Source organism: Vombatus ursinus, unplaced genomic scaffold (assembly GCF_900497805.2).
Source record: "Vombatus ursinus unplaced genomic scaffold, bare-nosed wombat genome assembly UNPS02015398.1, whole genome shotgun sequence".
NCBI lineage: Eukaryota > Metazoa > Chordata > Mammalia > Diprotodontia > Vombatidae > Vombatus > Vombatus ursinus.
This window is the reverse complement of record NW_020955176.1, coordinates 4579454-4601679: the sequence shown is the minus strand read 5'-3', so window position 1 is coordinate 4601679 and position 22226 is coordinate 4579454. Positions and strand designations below refer to the sequence as shown.

Below are 22226 nucleotides of genomic sequence, written 5' to 3'. Positions count from 1 at the left end.
GCTGGTGGCATAGTGGAAAGAGCGCTGGGCCTGGAATCAGGAAGACTTGAGTTTAAGTTAGACATTTACTAGATGTGTAACCCTGGACAAGTCACAACCTCTGTTTGCTTTAGGTTTTTCAATTGTACAATGAGGAACATAATGACAGTTATCTCCCAGGATTATTGTGAGGATCAAATGAGATAATACTTTTTTTGGGGGGGGGGGAAGGCACTTAGTGCACATAGCAAGTGTTAGATAAATGCCTTTTCCCTACTCCTACTTCACATTAATTTTCTTTTCACTTTAAGAATAACCAATACCCCCAGTTCTTCATAGTTACTTGATTATGGATTATAAGCTCCAAAAGTTGAGAGTGTGCCTTGCCTAAACTTTCAGACTTCCCTAGTGCTTAGCACAGAACTCCGTTCGCATAGACTGCACTTAATAAATGCTTGTTAAGCTGAATTATTCAGTCAACAAGCATTTATTAAGCACCTACTACATATCAATCATCTGAGCTTACAGTTATTACTCAGGAACATCAGTAGAATGAAGACATAATTACTTTAAGTTTGGGGCTGCAACTTCATTTGAGCTCCAGTTCCCAGTTTTTGGCCAGGTACTTGGGATAAATCACTGGCCTGGACTATTATTTAATCCCACTCTGGAATGAACACTAAGTCTCTAGAACAGAACTTTATTAATAATGGTCAAACAGTGGCTTTGGAAAGGATGTGGGACCCAGGAGTCTAACGCTGGGCAGTCTGTACTTCTCAGGCTCAGAATTCCTGGGTGAGGAATTTCCACTTATAAATCCAGTCCCCAGTCCTCTTCTAATTGAATTGTTCCAGTAAAATCTGTTGCTGGTCTTGATTTTTCTTTATCCTTGACAGGATGCCCCACTCTTCATGACCCCATTTGAGATACCCTTGGTAGAGATACTGGAGTGGTGTGCCATTTCCTTCTCCAACTCTTTTTATAGATGAGGAAACAGAGGCAAGTTAAGTGACTTGCCCAGGGTCACACAGCTAGTAAGTATCTGAGGCCAGATTTGAACTCAGGTAGATGAGTCTTCCTGACTCCAGGCCTAGTACTTTATCCACTGTAGTACCTAGCTTCACAGAGGAGTCTTGGTAATTACCCTAGGAGTTCTACTGGATTCACTATCTGGATTGTGTAGAGGCACTAGGGGAGATTAAAAAGTTTAAATAAAGCATAGTCTCTATTCTCATAGAGCTCCCAGTCTACAATCAAATAGCTGAATTATGGTTCATCCTTAAACTGAAAAGAGATAGAAATTATCATGAGATAGGGAAGAGGAAGAATAAATAGGAAATAAGAACATAATTTGCACCAAATACTTCTGCATCTCTTCTATGCATGTACTTTGTTTTTTTTAATTCAAGTTGTTAATAATCCAGGGTTGGAAGAGCTGTAGAATTCCTTACTAGCTTTCTGAAGGCAGAGCTACCTTGCTTTGTTTCCTAATTGATTACTGTAATGTGTAATTATTCCTTCCAAAGATGTCCTCACTGACCCCCTATTAGAACCGCATTCTGAGTGTTTCTTTTTTAACCAGAAGTTGTGGTCATGGATTCACAGAATGTTAGACCTGGATGGAACCTTAGAGAGATTATCAAGGCTGGGCGTTCTTAACCATGTTTGTGTCACGGATCCCTCTGCCAGTCTGGTCAAGCATCTGAACTCCATCTCCAAATGTCTTCAAATGCATAACCAAAATACATAGGACTACAAAGGAAACTAATAATACTGAAAAAGTTATTTTAATATCAAAAACTCATGTACACTAATAGATATGCTTCTTATTAATGCATTAGATAATACATTTAAAAAATAGATAAAGTTAAACTTTAGTTTTTAAATATATATAAAGGTTGTTGTGACTTCTATTCACAATTGAAGGAAGTGATAAATTTCATTTAGGGGTTAGTGAAAATAAAGATGTGATTTTTTTCCCCATCTAAGTTTACAGATTCCCTGAAATCTCTCCAGGTTAAAGAACTCTGATTAGTACAACCTTCAGATCCCTTAGTAGGGCAGCAGTGGATAGAGCACTGGGCTTGGAATCAGGAAGACTCATCTTCATGAGTTCAAATCGGCCCTCAGACATTTACAAGCTGTGTGACCCTGGCCAACTCAATTAACCCTGTTTGCCTCAGTTTCCTCATCTGTAAAATGAGCCGGAGAAGGAAATGGCAAATCACTCCAGTATCTTTGCCAAGAAAACCCCAAACGGGGCCATGAAGAGTGGGACAAGACAGAACCATAGATACCTTAGTAGGATCCTGCTCTGAAATCATTTGCTTCACCACGTCACAGCCCAGTATCTCTGGATTTTTGCATCTCCAGACAGTGAAAGATCCCTCCCTTCATTTGAATAATTATCTATGGTCCTTGGGCTAAAGAGGCCAGTCCATAGCAAATACTTTACTACACATATTATTCTTCCATCATCTTCAGAATGGGGTTGGGTGTGGCTCAGAGACCAATTCAATGGGCTCCTGTAGGTAGCCATCAAAAACAGAAGAGCACAGAAACACATTATCTAGAACTACCAAAGATACCTTCCCAGTGGTATACTCTACTCTTAGTCCATGGGCCTGTAGTCTAAATTCATTTCTAAGGACATGCCCTGAGGACCAAATTCTTAATCTCTCCCACCAGGTGTGAGATTTGGGGGAATTTCAGTGGTTTTAAATATCATTAAATGGAATTACCCAAATAGCCATGACTGACAATAAAACACATGTCCTGTTGCCTTTTTCCTGAAAGTCATTGTGCCTATTAAGGCAGTCTTTTCCACCAGTTATCTCCATTTTCCTTAATGCTTGAAATAATGAGACAAAGATTTGGAGTCAGTCCCAGAATGGTGTGAGCAATATAGCCTGAGAACCAGGATACCTGGGCTCCAATCCCAAATGAGACCTCAGGCAAGTCATTAAACATCTCTGGGCCTCAGTTTCCTTGTCTGTTAAAAGGAGGGGGGGAAATTAAATTAAGTCACAGATTTAGATCTAGAAAATTGACTAATCCATCTCCTTCAAGAGTTTACAATATAATGGATTTACATGAACTGATAAGAGTAATCAGAGGCACGTAAATAATATATACAATGATTATAACCACCACAAAACAATCAAAAGTTAATGTTGCAAAATTAAAAAACAAGCACGGCCCCAAAGAAGACATGAGAAGGTATCTTCGCTTCACTCCATAGGTGTGGATTATTGCATATATTTTCAGACTTTTTTATGTATTGAATATTTTTTGTGGATGTTTTCTTCTTATTCCTTTTTTTCTTTTTAAAACTATATAAGATGACTGGAGGGAGGGTGGGGAAGAGAAAGCGAGAGATAGTGAAAGAAATTTTAGAAATATAAAATCAAAATATATCAATGACATTTCATTTAAAAAACAGAAGAGGAAGGAAGCCAGTGTCACTGGATCACAATGTGGTGTAAAGTATAAAAGGGCTAAAAAGGTACGAAGGGTCAGTTTGGTGAAAGGCTTTAAAAGACAGAGGACATTATATTTGATGAGGGACAGTCTTTCCAATTGTCTCACTAGTACCCCTTCCCTCCTCCCCCTTCCCATCTCTACTTTTGGAAAGATGATCAGATCAACCATAGTTCCCGAATGGGGTGTGTCAGTCTCTTTCAGAAGTAAAGTGCCCCTCCCTTATCACCATTCCCCCAAAGTGAGTTCTCTCTCAATTAGAATGTAAACTCCTTGAGGGTAGGAATTTGACAGGCTTTGGTATATGGGTTGTTGTAGTTGCTGAGTCCTGTTTGATGTTTTCTTGGCAAAGATACTAGAGTTGTTTACCATTTCCTTCCCCAGCTTATTTTACAGATAAGGAACTGAGTTCACACAGCTAACAAGTGTCTGAGGCTAGATTTGAATTCTCTCTTCCTGACTCCAGGCCTGATGCTCTAGCCACTATGCCACCTAGGTATGCATATCTAACCCTTAGTAGCTACTGGATACTAAGTTTTCATTCATTCATTCTTTCATTCATTCTTAGCATCACCATTCTCCTAATCACTCTGGCTTATAGCCTCAAAGTCACCTTTGATTCTTCCCAATTCTTAGCAGTTCTAGTTGAATTCTGTATGTTCCTAGTTCTGTATTCTGAAGGGCTAAGAACTCCAGTCAGTTCTACCAAGTTGGAAAGCCTTCAAATATGGGTGTGGCAATGCACTGAATGTCCCTAGTCTGCAGTCTAGCCCGGCTGAATAGGGAGATCCTGAGCACCAGAAGGTTCACCATGAGATGATGGCTTTTTCCTAGCCATAGCAACTCATGAAATTGCCTACTGAGGCATAATCATCATCATTCTAATTTATACAGAGTTTTAAGGCTTATCTTTTTTGGTCCTTACAACTAAACCATGGTAGTAAGAATTATTATTATCCCCATTTTACAGATGAGAATACAGATTCAGGTTAAGTGACTTGTCCAAGGTCATAGGACTATTAACTATCCAAAGAGAAATATCCCTGGCTCCAAATCCAGTGCTATCCACTATGCTATACAAGGATATACATCTGAATTAATGGAAGGATAACTCCTCTCCCCACAAAAAATCTGTACTCCTTAAAGCACATATTTATAGGCATGGAAAGATCACTAGCCAGAAAATCATTCGACCTGGTTTTAAATCAAGGTTCTTCCACTTAAAAATATGACTCTGGGCAAGTCCCATCATTTCTCTGGGCCTCAGTTTCTTCATCTGCAAAATGAGGATAATAATAAGTGAGAGTAGATAATTTCTAAAGTCTCCTCCAGCTCCAAAATTCTATAATTCTTTGAAATATTTAAATATTAAGAATCAAATATCCCAGTACCACAAAGTCTCTGGGATTTGAGGCCCACATTTTTCACATCAAAAAAAAATTTAATTCAGTTCGAAAGGCTTCATGACTACAACACAAATGTTTTAATGGAGATTACCAATATGTCATTTCTAAGCAAGAATTACTTTTGATGTGAAGACATACAGAATTACAACGAAATGAAAAGGGAATCAGAAGGCTATCGTTAAGCTAGTGAAAGTACTTTCATGCCATATACCTGAATTAGAATGTTGCCTGGAAATGGCATGAGGGAGGAGGAGGGGAGGAAGTGGGCAACCACTTCTGAGCTCTGCTCCCCTGTCTTCATCTTCTTTTTCTTTTAATAAGAAGCAGCAAATCCTGAAGTCCAAAAGAATCAATCCATTTCAGTGCCCAGGTGCATAAACATAACCACAAGCTCATTTTTTACGTAGCAAATGAAGAACTTATGTGTTAAACCAAAACACAGGAAAAAAACCCAGCAGGAGGACAGGGAATTCAAATCCAAGAGTTAATTGAAAAGGCCCCTTTAAAGCCAAAGAACTAAGTTTGTCCTTATTTGCAGTTTTGCTGAAATTTTACCTCTACTACCATGTCATTATAAAAATAACTTCAGGGTTCAAGGCAACAATTTACAAAACAACAACAACAAAATTCTAGTGTTGCTCTCATTCTTAACCCAGATGGAACTAACCGTTAAAATTGCTCTGAAAAATTGACCATAGGATATTTCGATAATCATTTTAATGTAAAGACCATTCAAGCTCACTATGTTGTGCTTGATTACTTTACTGGGGCTGAGGGTGGGGGTTATGTCATTGAATTTCCATAGTACACTTTTACAATACATGATGAAAGCATAACTTACTTTTTCTCACTACATCAATATATATTTTTGGGGGGATCTGGCTAATTGAAGATGCCTGGGTGCTTTTTTAGGGGGTAAAGGGCAACTTTAAGGGACATTACAAAATAGAGAATAAAAATGCCACAACTCAAAAAAAGTTCAAAACTCTGCCCACTTGGCATTCTGTACTTGGCTTTAACTAATATAGGTCACAGTCAATGTTTTCATTTATTTTCAGTCCTGTTAACTGCACACTGCCTAGAGTTAAATGGGGTAACACATTGCCTACTATCATGTGTATTGTGTATGGTCATGTCATTGATGATTCAACCAGAGTGAATCAGCTTTATGCCATGGAACTCCAATGCTAAAAGATTGTTAAGATAAATGATTGGGTCACTCTTAACAGTGATCAAACCAAAATTCTTAGATCTCTTCTATGAACCCAATATTTTATAGAATTTACTGCTGATTTTTTTTTTAAATACTAAAACAATCTAGATGGGCTGAACTCAGGAAAAGTTGTATTTTGTATTTTGCATGAGTTTTTCCTAAAGGCAAGAAATCAGCATTTGTCTCAACAACATCACTACAACATCAGTGTAAAGGCATGTCTATGTCAGTAGAAACCTAGAGTAAAGTAGAGAATTGTGAACTATTGAACCAAAAAAACCACCATATAATCATAATTATTTAAGTGCTCAAATGCTTTGGAAGTGGGGGGATCCTGAATTAATTTTTTAACTGCCTCAGTTTTTCCCTTTACTTCTTTGAGAGATCTTAAAAACTTCGCTTGGTCCCATAGCCTACAGAAGTACAAAACTCAAAGGGATTGCTGCCCCCGTTTATATAATGGAAGACTATATAATGCTTTAAATGACCCCAAGCTATTCTCTGAAACAAAAATCAAATTATTAAACACCAAAATTCTCCCAGGGATACTGTATGACTACAAATCATGAAATATCAGTCACAAATTACCAAACAACATAAATCCCAAGTGGCCCAAAGGACAATTGGGGGGGGGATAGATGGTAGGGACACAGAGGCTGCCACTTGCTACCAAAGATGATTTGCATGAGAGAAGGCAGAAGGAACCATCCAGAAAATGTGGTTGGAAAAGGTGGTGGGTAGGTCATGTCATGAGAGCAAAGGATAACAGATGGACAGGTTCAAGTGCCCCCCCTGATACCGCCAAAATGTTCAAAAGACCCAGAAGGAGGTCTCTGCCATACTGAATAGATGGAGGATTTATGAGAAGCCATGGCCAAGAACCATGCATGATTAGAAGGCATGGATGGGTGACAATCTATTCACATCACAAATTTACCAAAGGATTGAAATACTCATTTCCATCCTACTAGGATGAATAATTGGAACATCTGGATGAAATATTCTTCCCTGTTCAATGGTAAGATTGAAATTATGGGTAGCATTAAAAAAAAATAAACATAGCAAGGATGCTCATGTTAAAAAAAAGAATGTGATTGCTTCCCTCTCTCTGGCAGAGAAGTAATGAACTGCAGGTAAACACTGAGGCAAACTTTAGTGGGCATGGCAAATGTGTATTTTTTGTACTTTGTTGTAAGAGAAGGTTCTACTGTGTGGGGTTAGGGGAGAGTCTCTGGGAAGTGGTTGGGGGAGAGTCTTTGGAAACTAACAGAAAGTTTCTTTTTAAAAGAGCATCAATAAAACATTTATTTAAAAAAGAATGTGTTTGTCTCTAGGACACAAAGATAGCATAACTTACTCATCTTCAGCTGTTCAAAGTCTTGGAGTTGTTTCGCAACAGCAGTAATGGGTTTGGACTGACTCATCCACCCTTTCTTGCCCTTTTTCTTCTTGTGACTACAGTATAATACCAATCTGTCTACACGTGGATAGAACTATACTATCATCAATTATGCCCTGGCAGTGACCACTAAAATGTCAGGAAGTCTTGGAATTATTTTCTAGAGATTTCACAATGAGATAACAGAAGTGGCACAATACACCAAGGACCAATCACACAATCATTTTGAATGTTCCGGAAACTGCTTTGAAAAGTTCCGTATGAAAAAGGAGGAAGGTCTTAGTGGCTTCCATGTAACTTTTTGCCTAATGACAAGCACTGATTCCATTTACGTAAAAATCTTCACATTAAATTTGTCAACTGATTAAGTTTTTTTTTAAATTTCCAGGAAAGTCTCATACATCTCCCAAAGAACAGTTTATAACTCTACATAGGGCCTTTTCCAGAAATTTTCATTCATCTTCTCTTTATTTTAGTATTCATCTCTTCATCTTAGATCATCCCTGTATCTCTCAGTTAGTAATTCAGAACACACTATCCACAACCATAGGAATAGATTTGATATAGAGCCAAATGGTCCATGGTGTAAGATAACATAAGGGATAGTGTTTGGCACCAGCCATCCCCGAGATAACATGTGAGCGCAGTTTATTGCCACGGTGGAAAGGAATCACTAGCAGGTCTACCCAACTACCAGTCTGGGCTCAATGAAAAGAGGATAAGGTATTCCTTAAGTCCATATTTTTCTACTTAACAAATGCAAACAGAAATGTCAAAATCTAAACAATGAAAAGAATTTTCTTAAATAGTTCCTTTGGAAACAAAATACAATAGTTTAGGTATCTAATGAAGGTTTGTTTTTCCCTCTTAAGAGCATTATAGAAGTCTCTATCTGCCAAAATGTAAAAGCTGATTTTTTTAAAGGGTTGTACCTACAACGTTTAAACCGTGTACTTACAAAATTGAAGTGTACGCCTTTTATAAAATATCACCTGCCAGAATTACACCTTTCCTTAAGTTGACCTATCCAATAATTACAGGGTGAGAAGGGACCTCATGGAACTCAACCTGATCTCCTTGTCTTTGGATAAAGCAACCTCTAAACTGAATCAGAGGGGAGGATGTGCTGTTTTTAAAAGATACCTCAAGATGGAAAGTTCATTTCTCTCAGGCATTCCAGAGTTTAACTATGCACCCTTCATTTGTGCGTGTGCTGCCATCAGCTAACACCAAAATTATGATGTATGCAAGCATTAATGGGGAAAAAAGGAAATGAGATTGTGAAATCAGCAGAATTCAAAGACAAAGGGGACAACAGTCTAACAGGGGTGGGGAACCTGTGGCCTTGGAGCCACATGTGGCCCTCTAGATCCTCAAGTGTGACCCTTTGACTGAATCCAAACTTCACAGAACAAATCCCCTTAATAAAAGGATTTGTTCTGTAAAACTTGGCTTCAGTCGAAAGGCCAAACCCTAGGACCCAGAAGGCCAAATGTGGCCTCAAGACTGCAGGTTCCCCATCCCTGGACTCTGAAATAAGTAAAGGAAGCATAGTCACGCAGGGTAGGAGTGAGCAGACCATAAGGAAGTATGATTCAGTTGGCAAATAGTTGCCTAGTGCTCAAGTTTCTTCCCCTAATGTTCTCTCTTCAATTAATTCAGTTCCCTCTGGACAGTTTGGGGTCCAACAATGAAACTATAGGTTTGAATTGGTATGAACCCCCAATTTACCCCAGCCCAAAAGCTCTCTGGCAAAATCAGGTCATAGGATTCCAAGATTACAGACTTAGAGCTGGAAGGGACCTTGGAGAGGTCTTTGAAACCCCAGTGCTTATTACAGTGCTTTGATTGATTGGTAGAAGGAAAATATAGAAGGAGCAGTAGAAAAAGATTTTAAGTTTCTGTAAATGTGTTACAATTTTTAAATGACCCAACAATGGTACATCTTATACAAATATCAGGAAATAAGCTGAACATCATACCTAATGACAACATATTAATTAACATAACCTTTTCCTGGCACTTCCAGCAGTCTTCTAGAGGGGAAGAGTTTGTCCTATTTCCATTCCTGAATATGAAGTAGAAGAAATTGATAAGACTAAATTTATGCAGTATTCTTATATTAGTGAAAGAATTCTTACAGTATAAAACAATTTCCCATCAATTACTGAGATTCATTACATTTAAAAAAAGGGGGGGGAGTATAGTGGTTAGAGTGCTGGCCCTGGAGTCAGGAAGACCTGAGTTCAAATTTAGTCTTTAAACATTTACCAGCTCTGAGACCCCGGGGAAGTCCCTTAACTGCCATTTGCCTCAGTTTCCTCATCTGTAACATAGAATTCATAACAGTACCTACCTACCGGGGCTATTTTGAGGTTTAAGTGGGATAATATTTTTAAAGCATTTAGCACATTTGGCACATAATAAATGCTTAATTAATGTGCTTCCTCCCTTCCTAAAAGGGATTCTTCCCCCACTTCCTACAACCAGGACCACAAATGCCTAACCAGAGAAGTACCTTGGAGATAGAATTAGTGTTGGCCAGTGCTCTGAGAACAGGATAGAGACACCACAAGTTACTGTTCCATCCCATCCGATTCTAATTCTGGTGGGACAGAGTAAGTTTTTGCCATAAATTGGTAGCAGCCTTCTAACATCATACTCTGGCTTGATGTTCACCCAGCAAGAATTTGGTGGGAATACTCCCAAAGGCTGGTAAATCGCTTTGGAGGGAAGCACCGGTGCAGTGGAGGACTGAATGCAGCACTCTGTTTAAAAGTAACAGGCCATGTCTGTGCTCTGCTCACCTCAGAAAACCTCTGCCCGTTCAGCACTCAGGATTGCTGGCAGCTGCCATATGCTCTGTGATTGCTAACAGTTACCACCTCCAGCTGTCAGAAAGGCATCCATGTACAAATATCGTGAATAATCTCTTCAAATTCCCCAAGACCCGTGCTACTGCTTAGCTGCCTCTCTGTTTCATCTATGGTCCTGTGAGCTGGCTAGGAGACACCTGAGATAAAATTCTAGGCCCAAACATAAACCAATGAAGTCGAAGTGCTTTCTGCTTTTTTAAACTCTGCATTTGCTCACTCAATTCAATAAAAATGGAAGTGCAGCAGCTGTTGAAGGACAGGATCCTTATAAATCCCCTGCAGATGTTTGCTAACTCTGGATAAGAGCTTTATTATCTACAAGTCATTAATTACCCATTAACAAGTAACTAGGGGACACTGGTAGCAACATTAGGACTTCCCTGACAAAGCTAGAATAGAATGATCTATTTAATTCCAGAAAGTGAAAAATGGCTGAGATGATTCTCTGATGATGCCTCGATCCTCCCCCACCCCACTTCTGGGTTATTTTACTCATACTGCATAAAAACAGGTCAAATCCCATTAACAGGGAATTCCAAGACTCTTCAATGGTGATAGTATGTTACTTCCATTTAGTGGAAGGGGGGAGTCAAGAGAAGGAAGGGAAGTCAGCATCTGTAATTTCTTTGGTGTGGGGCACTCCCTGTAAGGAAACTGCCTCTACCAGTGTATTTCTTCAACTTCTCTAGTCAGAGTTGCTTGGGGTACTAAGGTTATGAACCTTCCCCAAGGCCAGAAATAGGACTCCTCAGGTCTTTCAGACTCCTGCTGGAGGTCCATTCTGGTCACTTGGTCTCAAATACCACTTGAAATAAATTGGTCATTAGTTGGGACTTGAGCATCTTGTAATAGGGCCCCATAATATAAGAGAAGTTATGTAGTTGCAGCCTAGTAGAAAGCAAATTCAAATTATGGAAATCCAGATTCTCCAAACATAAATTGCTCTTGACTAAAATAGATTTCCTGTGACATAGCTTCTATACAGCAAACTCACTTAAAACACTTAAAAGCATTTGATTTACACACAATTCTTCAGGAGCACATCAACTAGGGAAAGACAGGTACCCTGTACAGAGTTTTTCTGAGGCTGGACATTATAACAGGATCGGCTCTGTAATAAATGTGGAGGAGGCTGAGGCTCTGACATCTAAAAGTTTATTGATTCAGTGAAGTCTAATATGTAAAACAGAGAAAGGAAGAAATCCATATTAAGGTGAAAGGTACAGGAGAGGAAAAACAATACACTGCCTGTGTCTTTTTGAAAGGTAAGGAATAATCGTTATCATAGCTGGCAATTATATATCACTTTTAAGTTCTGCAAAGTTATATAAATACACACACACATATATATACACACATGTATGTATCTACATACACATACATATATACACATACGTCCATACAGACACATATATGTAATTTCATCCTCACAAAAACCCTGTGAGGTAGGTGCAAGGTTTCAGTTTCCTCTTCCTTAGAATGAGGGGGTGAGACCAAATCACGTGAGGTCTCTTCCAGCCTTTGATCTATGACTAAATGACCTCCAAAGTCAATTACAATTCTAAATCTCTGATCCTATGAATACCATTTTGTAGATGAAACAAACTGACGCTCCGGAAAGGCTCAGTGATGTGTCCATGGTCACACATCTATTAAGTGACAGAGGCAGAATTTAAAACCAGGTCTTCCTGACTTAATTCCAATAGTTAATCCTTGCTACATCTCAAGGAAGTAGAGTTGAAAATCCTTTTTTAACAAGCCTTATAAAGATTCACATTTATATGCTGCCTCAAATTACATTCACCTCCCCCTCCCCCACCCCCACCCCCACCCCCACACCAGAATAACACACAGGAGCAGCAAGTAGGATAACCAGCCTGTAAGGTAGCTGTTCAATACTGTCTTCCAGAATTCCACTGCATTCCACTCTCTAATAATGTTGAAATTCCTCAAGGTCAGGGTTGTTTGTTGATGTAAAAAAGACCATATACTTTACAAGTTTCCTACATATTCATTAGCTAAAAGATTAAATCGAAGGTTAAGAAGAGAGATGCAGTTCTAGTCTCTCCTGCCCACCAGCCAATTCATTGTGGGTAAGAGGGCCATTTTGGGGCTCTAGCTCCATGGGGGGCGGACAGAGGCTTGCCAATTATTCCTTTAAGGATCAGGCAGCACTTTGCAATACTTCACCACTGAGGAACCTAAAACACTCCCAATTGCCCCTGTTCTTTCTGGGTACTTCAGAGGAAACTTTGCTTGGTTGTATGGCTAAACACGGCAAATGGCTCATTACAATGGCAGAGAAGGATACCAAAAATACACCATACTGCATGTAAGTTCATGGAGCCGAATTTCCAACTATAAAATTGATAAATGATAGCATAAACTCAGAACACATTATCTTAAGACTTGAATTTACAGTTCCTCCTTTAACGTATCAGTTCTAAAAGATTAAAACTATTTTTTGCTGCCACCGTCATCACCACTACCTAATAAAAATGATCATTTAAGTTCCTATGGTGTTTACAGAGCATTTTCACATACAATATATTTCCCTTAATCCTCACAACAGCATTAAAATCTATCAGTCCATACCAAGTATTTAGTTGGGGTCTATTATGTGTACAGCATTGTGCTAGGCGTTGGGGATACAAGTGTAAAGAATGAAACAATTCTTACTTAAAAAGAACCTATGTTCTAATACAAGTATTAATATTATTCTCTAAGGTTGAGAGGTTATATGACTCTCAAAGTCACACAGCTAAAAAATGGTAGCACCAGGACTCAAAACCAGGTCTTCTGACTCCTAATCTCATTCTCTTGACACTTAATCCTGTCTCAGCACCTAGACCTTGGTGGTGTGATCTCAGCCACAACCAGCTAAGAGGAAGGGAACTGGAAGAGGAAGGTGGAAGATCAGGCTGGGGAATTACATTATGTACACTGAAGCAGGGTTCAGGGACAACATGGGAAGAAAGCACTTAGCCCATGTTAGCACCTTGGGGAAAACCCCTCAAGTAATCGACTCTAATTAAGGCTCTGGGATGAACACAAGGGTATAAGTACAATGAATTAAAAGGAAGTCAGTACACAGGAATGGGATTTCAGGACAACTGCTTTTTTACCCCTAAGCTGTCCACATTATACTTCTCAGAAAACCCAAAAGTATATACATATCCTTGCTATAATGCTCTGGAATACTTCACTTACTGAAACTACCCTACACCCCACTGGATATACATCATTGGTGTTGTAGTATTGTAATAGCAACGTGAGCAGCCGTGAGAAAGACATGAGTGGGAGGAGGGGATTACAAGTCATTGAATTCATCCTCCTACTCAGAATGACCCCTGAACTAGATGGCTTCCCTACTCCAGTCCATCCTCCACTCAGCTGCCAAAATGATCTTCCTAAGCTCTGACTGTGTCATCCTGCCTACTCAATAAACTCTAGTGGCTGCCTACTACCACCAGGCTCAAATATACAATTCTGCTTGGCTTCTGAAGCCCTTGACAACCTTTTCCCTTCCCACTTTTGCAATCTTCTTATACTTTACTCCCCTCCCCCCATCTCCACATTTTTAGTGATCCACCCACACTGGCCTTCATGTTACTCCTGCCACACGACACCCCATCTTTCTGTTCCATGCCTTTTCACTGACAGTCCCCAATGCCTGGGATGTTCTCCCTCCTCACCTCTGCCTAAGTAAGGGCTTCTCTTCAAGACTCAGCTCAAATAAGACCTTCTCCAAGACTCTGATTCAGGCTTTCCTTCTGAGATGACCCTTCATTTATACTGTACAAATCTTGTCTTTACCTAGTCATTTGCGTATTCTTCTCTAACTCCCATTGGAATGTAAGCTCCTTGAGGGCAGGGATCTGGTCTTTGCTTTTCTTTGTAATGGAAGTGTTTTAATACCGGGTCTGGTACATATTAAGAACTTAACAAATGCTTGTTGACTGAGCAACCACTGATCCCCAGGCAAGTACTAGCCATTGACAGGTAGAAGCCAATGTTGGAGATTCCTCTTTTCAATAAGGTCTATAAGTCAGATAAATGTGTAAACACCTCACTTCTCTGTCCCTCCTCCAGGATATTCATGGTCCTCCCATGTGTACTCAGGTCCATACCATTCAGCATCTACACATACCAAAGACGGAGAGCTATGGCCCGAGAAGTGAATGCCATGGCAACCAACTGGATCTAGACATTTAGGGTAATAGTATTTGGGGGACTTAGATTATAGAAGCATAGATTTAGAATTATTGTGTCATAGACTTAGAGCTGGGGGGAGGAGGCCTTAAATGACATCTAGACCAACCCCTTCATTTTAGAGATGAGAAAACTGAGGCCTAGAGATTAAGTGACTTCTTCATAATATACTACTATTTGTTTTGCTTCTTCACAAGAGGTAAACAACGGGGTTGGAATGACTGTGTCATCTATTGTTCCTGCCATGGGAATGCCTCAGTTGCATCATCCTAAAGGGAGGCAAAGGGACCCAAAAACAAAGAGTAGCTATCTCTGAGAAAGCCTGATTTTTCTTCTAGTACTAAAAAAAAAAAACGAAAACAAAAACATTTTGGTTCTCCCAATAAAATGTAAGCTTCTCAAGGGTTATTTCATTTTGTATTTGTACTCTGGGTACCTAGTACATAGTTGTTGTCATTTGTCCTTTGTTTTCAAAGAGGACCAATGACATCAGAGGGTGATGTCTAGACTGTGTGTGTGAATTGGATTTAAGTGAGGCAGGGTTGGGTAAAGTTGTTAGCCTCACTCTCTCCGCCTTCCAGAGTCATCAAAATCCAGTGGCAAGACAAAAGTCAGGACGACTGTCGATGACCCTGGATGCAGTGGATGACCTCAGCATTTTTGCTGTCTGACCAAGCTCTAAGGGCTCCACAGCTCCTGCTTCAGTCACCTTCATGGCTGTTCAAACCAATTGTTCTCATCTGCCCATTCTGCCAGGGGACGTTTTCACATGCTTGGGATAACATCCCTCTAACTCACTGGTGGGTTTTGAGGCTTGCTGGTTACCCTCAACCTGGTTTAGCCCATCTACCAAGGCAGTTTTACCAGGGTGTGCTATGAAGACTCTCTACCCTGGCTTACCAAATTTATAATCATCAATTTTCTGCTGCTTCATGCTATTGTTTTTCATCAACAACATAACTATCAAAGTAGCCAAATACAGCAGCCACTAAACAGTAAAACAGAAAACAGAAAATCTTACCAAGCATTCCTATCAAAGAAACACTTAAGTATAATTTGATCTCTTTCTTGCTAATCATTTAATATTACTTTTCAAATTTTAATCTTATATGTAGTCTTATTAGAATGTTCCATTCCAATTCATACTCCCCATGGTAGGGGATCCCATGGCTTCCTAGGATCCATGTATGACTGGGCACAACCGAGCCACTTATTTATCTCTCAGCACCCAGAGCTTTGACTCTTACTGAGTAGGAGTCCTCTGATTGCTTCCAAACTAGTCAAAGAGAGAGTGCTAAGCTGATGCTCTTCCAAGCCAAATAAACCCCACAAACCCCAAGTTCCTGCTTGCTTTCTTCTACACAGTTGAAGAAGAAAAAAAATTAGGGCCCACAGCTACATCTCTAAATGGGAAGTATACAATGACTCCTTGACTAGGTTCTCTGTAGTAAGAAGGAAGTAACCTGCAAGTTTGCCTCTGTAATTTTAAAAAGTGAAATGTTTTTTTTTCTCCCAACAGCTCTCTAGCTTGGAGCTGTTAGCTAGCTACAATTTATGATACTTTGATATTATGATATAATATTTTTTTTTCTTATTTGCTGCTTTTACTCCTACCCTCAGATACAAATCTCCCAGAAAGAATTAAAAAGAGTGCTTATTCCTTATGCAGAACAGAATCACTGGAGCAAATTGAATGATACTGTTTAGCACACTCCTCCCATTTTCAGATGAGTATTATGGGGAAAAGATAGTTCCACCTACAAGATTTCATAATCAAATGGGTTTGAATATAACTTTTCTGTAGAATAAGGGATACCTGTAGTTTTCAAGCCTACACAGGCTCATTTCAAAGGTCATCCCCATAGGGATCTCCTTAGCAGAAATGTACCAAAAAATGGGAAAATAAATCTCATTCTATAATGAAAGGGAGGACTCAAGAACATGACTCAAAAAGAGTACTAGGCTTGAAATTAGAGGACCCAAGTTCGAATCATGATCCCTTCACATACATAATATTCTTGACATAGGACAGGGGACCAGGCTGATGATGATGGTATGTCAATTTTATTGATGAAGAAATTATGACTATAAGAGACTTAGACTGCAGAACCACTGTCAAAGAAACATTCTAAAGGGAACCCCAATTTTTCCATTAACCATCTCTGCTTGCTCATTAGTCTTTCTTCCCCTATTACTAATGTTCTCTTCAGGTTGACCCTCAACTTCCTACTTTTACACAGACACACAGATACATACACACACACACACACACACACACACACACACACACCCCCATAGGCATAAACCCCATCTGTACTTTCATCTCAAGTCCCATTCAGAAGGTCAGAAGTGAGACCTTCTGAATCACTGTTCCATTAATTACATTTCTTTCAGTTAAACAAATATTTGTTAAGCAACTCAACCCATTTCAATTCAAATATTTATTAAGCCATGTGGTTCACTTCTCATCACTCCACTGAAATTTACCCTATCCTTATCTTCTGTGATTTCTATGTAGCTTATGACCCTTTGATCATCCCCCATCTTTAGGGACACCCCCTTTTCCATCAGCTTCTATGAAATAAAGTCTTCTTCTCATACCCTTCTGGTTGCTCCATCTGTCTGCTGTGCTGTGCTGACTCTTCATTTTCTTCAAATTCCTTAAATCAAGGATGTCTCCAAGTTCTGTCCTGGGCCCTTTAGATTCTGTTCCTTGGTAGTTTTATCTACTCTCATGACTTTGATTTTCAACTTCATATAGAAGCCTCCCAAATGGATATGACCACCCCATCCTCTCCCCACAATTCCAGTCCCATATTTCCATCTGCCAGTTGGATATTCACACAAACACTGCTTCGAACTCAACATGTCCAAAATTAAGTTTTTTTGTTTTCTCCCCCAAACCTATCCTTCCCCATTATCTCTATTTCTGTTGATGGCACCACCATTCTCTGCATCACTAAGGAGATTCAAAGTCATCTTTCACATTTTCCACTTATCCGCCAATCTAGAACTTGAGACTCTGGAATCATAGAACCTGGGTTCTATTCCTGCCTCTGACACTTGTGTGAACTTGGGCAAGATACCTAATCTCTTTGGGCCTCGGTTTCCTCATCTGTAAAATGGAGGAGTTGGCCTAGATGATATTTAAGTTCTCCTCTCCCAGCTCTAAATCTGACACAATGATTCTAAATCTATGCTCCTATCATCTAAATCAAGTCCTTCAGATACTCTTACCCTAAATGCCCAGATGGTGCCTAAACATCATAGATACAATTAATTCTCGTTTGCCGACATGAATAATGGGAAGCCATTATTGCAGATAATTCAGTAGATAATCCAAAAAATTATTTTGTTAGCAGGATTACCTTCCTCATTATGTGGTTCATAAGATGACACAGAACTGGTTTGTATTCTCCTAAGTCATCCACTCACCAATCAAAGCATGCTGAATGGTTGCAGGAAACTAACATACACACAATATAGTAATAATAATAACAGTAATAGCAGCTAACATTTATATTGCGCTTACTATGTGCCAGACACTGTGCTAAGCATTACAATTATCATCTCATTTGATTCTCACAACTACCCTGGGATGTCGGTACTAGTATTATTCTCATTTTACATATGAGGAAATCGAGGCAGAGAGGTTAAGTGACTTGCTCAGGATCACAGAGCTAGTAAATATGAGGCCAGATTTGATCCAAGCTCAGCATTCTATCCACTGTTTCACCAAGTTGCCCAGTTTTGTGTATATCTGTGCATGTATATGTGGGTTTGTGTGTACATGTATAATGTATGTATATGTATGTGTATGCCTCTGTGTACACACACACACCCACACACACTGAAAAAGCCACAAATAGATTATTAGCAGCTTTATAATTGAGCTAACTTTAGCACAAGTAGAGCAGTGTAATTTCTATAATTATATCTGTCATAGAGTCACATCTAATTTTAATGTATGCATAGGAAACAAACTGTGTGAGTGTTCTTTCAAGGCTATATCTTGATCTACCTACTCAAATGCTTTTTACATATCAATAAACAATAGAAACAATGGGATCTTACATTGTCTCTAACTTAGCTATTCATACGACCATAAAAATGTGATCTGCTATAGAAAAATTCAAGAGAATGTTAGCTTCTCATGCTGTGATCAAGGAAACCTTCAAAGCATACAAAGCATTCTCAAAGATTTTATAAATATGAGAAAAGCAGCCCTCTAAGTAGGCATGGATGTCTTTTTCTTTTTGAGTAAAAACATTATCTGTGATCCTTTCCCTTCATTTGGAATCTTCTCTGAGAGCAATTAAGAATCATTCCCTAAGTGCCTTTAAAATTGTGTCACTAGCAGAAGAGACTCTATCCCATGTGTTTTGGCAGGTCTAGCTGTTCTTCCCAATTTCTTCTTCTTCCATCAATCAATCAAATAAATGAGCATTTATTACAGGCCTACTATGTGGCAGATATGGTGACACCAAGACTTCTTCATACTTAATTGGGCACTATAGCACTAGTGCCCAAGTGTGGTGGTTCCACTATGATATGGAGAAGAATGGATCCCTACAAAAAAGACTGGTAGACATTTTATATTTTACATCTGTTTGATATTTGCCTTACTTACAATTACTCTCCAGATAATTTCACTAGCTTGGTCTTATACTAATCTCTTTTGGTTATTCAAACATTTTTCAGTTACATCTAACTCCTTGTGACCCCATTTGGTGTTTTCTAGGCAGATACTGGAGAGATTTGCCATTTCCTTCTCCAAATCATTTTACAGATGAGGAAACTGAAGCAAATAGGGTTAAGAGATTTGCCCAGGGTCACACAGCTAGGAAGTGTCTAAGGCCAGATTTGAACTCAGGAAGATGAGTCTTCCTGACTCCAGGTCTGGCACTCTATCCACTGTACCATCTCGCTGCCCCATGCTAATCTCTAGCCAGGTTCATAATTGTTCAATAAGGGACATCAAGGATTGACATAAAGCAAGGTAGAAATAGTAGATATATACCTAAGGTGTTTGTCATGGTCGTGCAATAGACTTACACAGACTCTTAAAGAAGAGGATGTTCTATTAATTACAACATTCACCCAAAGTTCTCATTCAAATGTACATCAAACCCTGAAACACTACCAAGCTTCCTTGGTGAAGTGAAGTACATGATAATAGCAAAGGAATTAGTCTACTCATTTACACTTAAAAACAGCAACAGCAGTATTTTATGATGAAGAACTGTGAATGACTTGGCTATTCTCAGCAATACAATGATCAAAGGACTCACGATGAAAAATGCTAACCACTTCCAAAGAAAGAACTGATGAGTCTGAATACAGATCAAAGCATACTGTTTTTCACTTTAAAATTTTTTTTTGTTTCATTTTTTTTTTCTTTTGGTCTGTGTCTTCTTTCATAACATGACTAATATGGAAAATGTTTTATATGATTGTACATGTATAACCTATATCAAACTGCTTACCATCTCAGGGAGGGGCAGAAAGAGAGGGAGGGAAAGAATTTAGAACTCAAAATTTTAAAAAGTGAATGTTAAAAATTGTCTTTACATGTAATTAGGGAAAAAAGAAAATATTTTAAAAAAAAAACACAGTGGTTGAAATAGCCCAAAGCCTGGCAAATAGTCTGTCCACTCAGTCTATCAATAAATGTTTATGGCGAGTAAGCTAGTCCCAGAACAGAACAGAAAGAAGAATTTGCTCTGGATAGTAGCTGAGAATTTGTGTAGTGCTTTCAGTGATCTAAAACTGTCCCCAAAATCCATACTTTCAACACTAATATTCTCCCAGTCATGATGGGTGATGATCTCAAGAGAATCAAAATTATGAATAACTTAGGGGGCAAGGGAAAGACACAAGGTATAACAAAGGAGGCTGAATCACACTGCCAAGATGTACAAAAAGTGGTCTAAAAGACGTTCCTAAGGACATGTAATAAGAAGAGGAGATCAGCTAGTCAGTGAGAACAAGGGATATCAGATGACTAGCTGAAATGGTGCTCTGGTTCCCCTGAGATCTAGTGCCTTGTACATAGTAAGCACGTAATCACGGCACACTGCAATTAAAAATAAGATGAGAAAAGATTCTTTAACCCTCCTGTTGACCCTTCTATGGAAGATTTATGGGAAGACTTGGACAAGAACTGCCTGGGATGAATAGGGATCAAGTGGGTTGCAATCTACCTTGGAGGAGCTGCCCACACCAACAAAATCAATCACAGTAGCAAAGCAGTGGAGGTTCTGCCAAAGTCTGCACGAGGACAGGCAGTGTTGCTTGGCACTTAAAACTCCATTTATAATCTTGGGTACGCTGCCTCAAAATTTTAATTGTAGAAAAATAGTCATTTTAAGCAAACCTGGCAAGTTAAGATTGGAACTCAAAAGATGGATAAATTATGGGGTGAATAGCCTCTTTTCAAAAGAATTCCTTATAGAGTTCTCTAAATCCCGAAGTGTCCTACTATTTTCAAAACTCAATTCAATTTACAAAAATTTGTTTTTTATACAACTTTTCAAAAGTACAAGAAGTGTTCATGTTTCACCAGTCTAGATTTTCCCCACTATTTATCCAATTGTGCCAAAAACATTCTGACATTTAACATTCTGGAAGGTAGTTTGTCCAATTATCAGTATCTCCCATTCCAAAAACAACCTAAGTACACTCTAGTAGTCCTCTGGCACATGGCTAAAATGAGTATTTTAACCTTACTGATGACGCCCATCTACCAAGGTAAGCTGCTTAATTGAAACTGTATGCCTGACTCACTCATCCTTCCAAAATCATAGAATTCTTAAGCTAAAAGAGACCTTAGGTATAATCTAGACCAATGCAATCATTTCACAATAAAAGATACTAAGACACAGAGGGGTCAGATGACTTGATGAGGGCCATATAGTCAGTGTCTGAGGCTGGATCTGAACCTAGGTCTTCCTGGTTCCAGGTCCAGTCCTCTATCCACTGCACCACCTAGCTACCTCAGTATAACCATTTTATCTCATTTGATACATATTGGTGTTCAGGACTCATATAAGGGAGGCATATCTTTTATCGTAACTCAAAACAGAAGCAAATTTTTTAGCATTATGAGGCAGAAAATTCTGTTGTCCAGAAAAACCTAGTTCCGTATAGAAATCACTGTGAATCCCATTAGAACCAAATTTTTCATCCAAATTCTTGATCCTCTTTAAAAAATAAAAAATAAAAATTCCAAAAACTCTTAGAACCACATAGAAATAGTTTTGACTCACTTGCTACTGGGCCGTTTCTGCAGGGCTTTGTCAAGGATGAGGGATGGAGCACTCCTTCTCCTCTCTACTAGTGTTTTCATTTTCTGGAGAGAAATAAAAACAGTTAGCACCACACAGACTGTAAACCAATAAGTAAATGTACCTTTGCAATTCAGTTAAGCACATTTTTTGTGACCCCTACTGTATGTTCATAGGGCAGCTAGGTGGCTCAGTGGGTAGAGCACCAGGTCTGGAATTAGGAAGACTCATCTTCCTGAGTTCAAATCGAGTCTGAGGTGTTTGACCCTGGGCAAGTCACTTAACCCTGTTTGCCTCAATTTCCTCATCTGTAAAATAAGCTAGAGAAGGAAATGGCAAACTACTCCAGTAGCTTCGCCAAGAAAACCCCAAATG

General features: G+C 39.1%; 1 protein-coding gene across 2 annotated transcripts in view; it reads right to left on the bottom strand.

The window, feature by feature from the left end:
• Positions 1-22226, bottom strand: part of ARHGAP20 (Rho GTPase activating protein 20) — a 169925-nt gene that overhangs the window by 130917 nt on the left and 16782 nt on the right. For both annotated transcript variants that reach the window (XM_027847329.1, XM_027847330.1), the window contains exon 2: positions 21834-21916. In XM_027847329.1, coding sequence (XP_027703130.1) covers positions 21834-21916 — 83 coding nt within the window. The remainder of the gene's footprint in view (positions 1-21833; positions 21917-22226) is intronic.